Source organism: Notolepis coatsorum, assembly GCF_963971535.1.
Source record: "Notolepis coatsorum genome assembly, chromosome: 1".
In the NCBI taxonomy this organism is placed as follows: Eukaryota; Metazoa; Chordata; class Actinopteri; order Aulopiformes; family Paralepididae; genus Notolepis; species Notolepis coatsorum.
Genome location: NC_140165.1, coordinates 231,785,568 through 231,789,646, shown reverse-complemented (window position 1 = coordinate 231,789,646; position 4,079 = coordinate 231,785,568). Strand labels below are relative to the sequence as shown.

At 38.8% G+C, this 4,079-nt stretch overlaps 1 protein-coding gene across 1 annotated transcript; it reads left to right on the top strand.

The window, feature by feature from the left end:
• Positions 1-928: 928 nt before the first annotated feature.
• defbl1 (defensin, beta-like 1) lies at positions 929-2,957 on the top strand. Its single transcript, XM_084314928.1, has 3 exons — positions 929-1,061; positions 1,368-1,491; positions 2,820-2,957. The coding sequence occupies exons 1-3, from the start codon at positions 1,010-1,012 to the stop codon at positions 2,842-2,844; spliced, it is 201 nt and encodes a 66-aa protein (XP_084171054.1). The 5' UTR covers positions 929-1,009; the 3' UTR covers positions 2,845-2,957.
• The last annotated feature ends 1,122 nt before the right edge of the window (positions 2,958-4,079 follow it).

Here is a 4,079-nt window from a genome sequence, read left to right as displayed (position 1 = left end):
GTAGGTCCACGCACGTATCTGGGCTCGCACTCTATACCGGCACAGTAACTGCTATAACCCGACTACTAAGGACTCAGATATGTTATTAGCTGCACGCTACTTATACCGCACACAGTAACTACTGTAACCCGATAATGTTAGTACCTTGTTCTGTACCGTTTGCTCACACACTATCGCTGGTACTCCTAGGATGTCGCGTCAACTAGCAAGTACTTCCTATCACCCGTCGCTATCCCACGGGGCTCTCCAACATAACTTCTGCAACAGGGCTCTCCAGAGCCCCCGTCCGTTGCGACTGTTCGTGTTCAAGTTCACTGCCGAAGAGGTTCTCTTTCCGTCTTCCGCTCCCATATATCACGTTCCATCTCTCTCCAACACTCTCTGTCAGACACCGCCCCCTGCTGGTCCCGCCTACTAGTCACACAGGGAAGGATGTTGATTATGGTCCAGCGATACTGTGTATGGTCCATACTTCAGTCGATAGAAGGAAGAGAAACTCATATCATTGCTCGTGGGAATATCAATGATGTCTTTGTGTACAAAAGGGGATATAAAACACAAGTCAGCAGTTCTGAATAATATACAATATTTTCAGGCTGCTACACATGCATATACAGATAGCATGTACATTGAAGATTAAAGTGTCAAATATTTAATATATCCTACTAGCCTGTAAGATGTGGATCCCATTTCATAGTTGTGTGACTGTTCTCTCTCTCTCTTCTGGGACACATTTTAGTGAATGAGCCAATGAATGGGACAATAGGATCTTTTATTGAGATTCTGCGTTTGTTCAAGTCAATTCAATGTTTAGGTGTACTTCCACTTATGGAGGGATAATGATTTTTGGCTCTTTATTTGGGTCACAAGCTCTTTCTGCGTCTCCATCACTCATGACTCTTATTAGGTTAAGTACTTCTAGGCTGTGTGTGACGCGCTCATACAGCTAAAAACTCCATAAAATCTGGTACAGTACAGCAACCAAGAAGGACTCTTCAACTGCGTTATCATGAAATATTACATCTGCCTCTTGATGCTCCTGGCTTATTTGGCCATTGCGGGTAAGTCTGAGTTATCTTGTTGTTGTTGTTTTTGTATCATTTCAGTGTCTATTGGAGGACATTTAAAAAGATTTTCCTGAAATTTGGTATATCTGTCAGAGGACAGCATATAGTTTCACAATTGAATGTTTCTTAGTAGAACGTCCTGCCTCAGGTTTTCACCCAAGGACACTCAAATCAAACAGTTTGTTTTAGCTTAACGTCTCATTCAAAAGTGGACCAATAAAAGAAACCTAATAAATGTGTCTCAAATGGATATATACTGTATCACATCTGAAGACAAGGCCTTCTGTGTTTTCCCTCTAGCTCAACTCGGCCAGGCCGCTAACTTCCCCGGCTGGCCGCCGGGCTGCTCCAGCGGGACCTGCCGCTCCGTATGCCAGTCCGCCGAGCTGCCGTTCGGGCCTTTCGGCTGCTCCAAAGGATTTGTGTAAGTCTAGAGACTCCACGCCGTATCACTGGGGTCATTCGAGGGGGGAGGGATACTACATTAATACTTACTATTAACACTACATCTCTGTACATACATCTGATTAGCACTACACTCGCTAGTACTCATTTATATATTTTATACCCAGTTTAATCACCTGTGTATATTACTGTTGCACTTTACTGTTACATCTGCACTCTGGTTGGATGCCAAACTTCTTTTTCTGTATGTTGCATGTTGTCATTTAGCTGACGCTTTAATCCAAAGTGACTTACAAGTTCTGTATGACAAGACAGCAGGAAGGGTACGACTCTTACAACTGAGTAACAATGTTCATCAAACAGTGCTGAAACTTGGGTGCTGCAGTGATGAGTGCATAGTAGTAAACACCCGCTCACTCAGATCTGCCGATCAGCACCTCCTGGTGGTCCCCAGGTCCAGGCTCAAAACATGGGGTGATCGAGCCTTCGAGGTGACGGCAACCAAGGCTCTGGAACGCTCTCCCCCTGGACCTGCGAACTGCCCCCTCAGAAAACTCTTTTAAAAAACAACTAAAAACACATATGTTTAGACAGGCCTTTGGTCATATATAGGCACTCTTTCTTGTCCTCACTGTTCCTATAGTTTTGTTTTTTAATTAGTGACTGATGATTTTATTTAAATTCTTGTATTCTATTATTTTATTTGGTTTCACTGTTTTTAACTGCTGTCTGTTGTTGTTGTCATTTATTTCTGCTTTTTGTTTTTTATATACTAGCTGTAGTGTAAAGCACCCTGTGCATTCGTGCTGTGAAGGGTGCTATATAAATAAAAGTCATTCATTCATTCATAAAGACATAGTATAAGACTTAGTATAGTAGGAAGAGTACATGACAGTATAAGACAGTAAGAACGTTAGTTTATTTTCTTATTTTTGTTTAATTTCAGATATTGAAGGGTTTCGGCTGTCCTAACTGTATGATGACAATACCTTTGAATCTAATGTAATGCAATCTAATGAAAGGGATGCCATTGAATGGGGTATTACATGATTATACATGGGGTAAGGCATCTCCCCTCGTTAGCACAAATTATTACATCACTACCCCTCGTGAACTTCACAACAGGCCGTCATTGTAAATCACTTCTCAACTGGTTTGCCTGGTTACATAAATTAAAAAATAAATAAAAATGAAATACCGGTAGATATTATTTTCCCAGAGAGAAACTCCCATTGTTAGATGTGAACAGATTAGCCACTGAGCTTTATTATATGCCTGGTGTGACAGGCTAGTCATTAGGAAGCCTAAATTTCAATATTATATCTCTTTTTGTTGTCTCTCCTACAGATGCTGTGTCGCGCACATTATGTGAACAAGCAATCCCATGGAGATAGATGGAACCCTGCCGTTGGAGACATCATGCATTCTGCTATTCCTAATGAGATAGAAGTAGCCCAAAATAAACTCTGTTTCGTCTACATATCATGCCATTGTTCTTTCAACAAGCTTTTGCTGACTTTTGTTTGTGAAAGGTTTTATGTTGCAGAATAAAATGATAAGCTTGCATGCATTAAAGCTGGAGTTGTATTTTGTGGCTGAGATAAGCAGGCGGCGAAGCAAACACACAGATTAACATTCTAGGGGCCTAACAGTGGAACAGTAGGAATATGAGCAACTGCATAATGCTGCACGACACCAACATCACATGCAGCAGTATTACTTATACTAAGTAGTAGGCTAGAATGTAGCTTTCATCCTATTACCAGTTCAAGATAATTGCAAAGATGAAATGGTTCAGAATCAAAGTGTAAATGTTATAAATGAGTTTGAAGCATTAAAGGTGCTGTAAGTGGTGTTTTATTTGTTAAAATAAGTGTTAAATAGCTCTAGATTCCGACAGCCATCACTGATATAGAGTGTTTGGTCAGATTTGCCCCGCAATTGTAAAGCGCATTACAAATAAAATCTATTATTATTATTATTATTATTATTATTATTATTATTATTATTATTATTATTATTATTATTATTATTATTATTATTATTATTATTATTATTATTATTATTGTTATTATTGTTATTATTGTTATTGTTGTTATTATTGTTGTTATTGTTATTGTTATTGTTATTATTATTATTATTATTATTATTATTATTATTATTATTATTATTATTATTATTATTATTATTATTATTATTATTATTATTATTATTATTATTATTATTATTATTATTATTATTATTATTATTAACATGGATCTCACAGTCCCTCCGCTCTGTAGTAAACAGAAAGTAAATTTTCTGGTAGCCCTTCCCACATTATCCAATCAGGAGAGAGAACCATAAATATTGTAGTTATTTCAAGAAAGCTTGCCAATGTAACGGTACTAGTCATATCGTCACCTTAAACTTCGATGCCCCGAGGGAGTTTCAAACCCGTGGTCTGCCGCACCGCGGGCTACAGCACAGACCACTATACCAAGAGGTGAATTCACTTCTTTGCAACGTATCTGTGTCTTTTAAGGGTGAGAGTGAGTTTAACCCATAGTACCGCAGCCGCTACTCGCCCCAGTCACTTCACAACATCTGAAGTCCATTGTGACTGCG

What these genes read in the sequence shown, in the direction of transcription:
- defbl1 (XM_084314928.1), top strand. Translation starts at nt 1,010, where the DNA reads ATGAAATATTACATCTGCCTCTTGATGCTCCTGGCTTATTTGGCCATT. An exon ending in GGCTTATTTGGCCATTGCGG is followed by an intron (nt 1,062 to 1,367) that starts GTAAGTCTGAGT and finishes TTTTCCCTCTAG; the next exon opens with CTCAACTCGGCCAGGCCGCT. An exon ending in GGCTGCTCCAAAGGATTTGT is followed by an intron (nt 1,492 to 2,819) that starts GTAAGTCTAGAG and finishes TCTCTCCTACAG; the next exon opens with ATGCTGTGTCGCGCACATTA.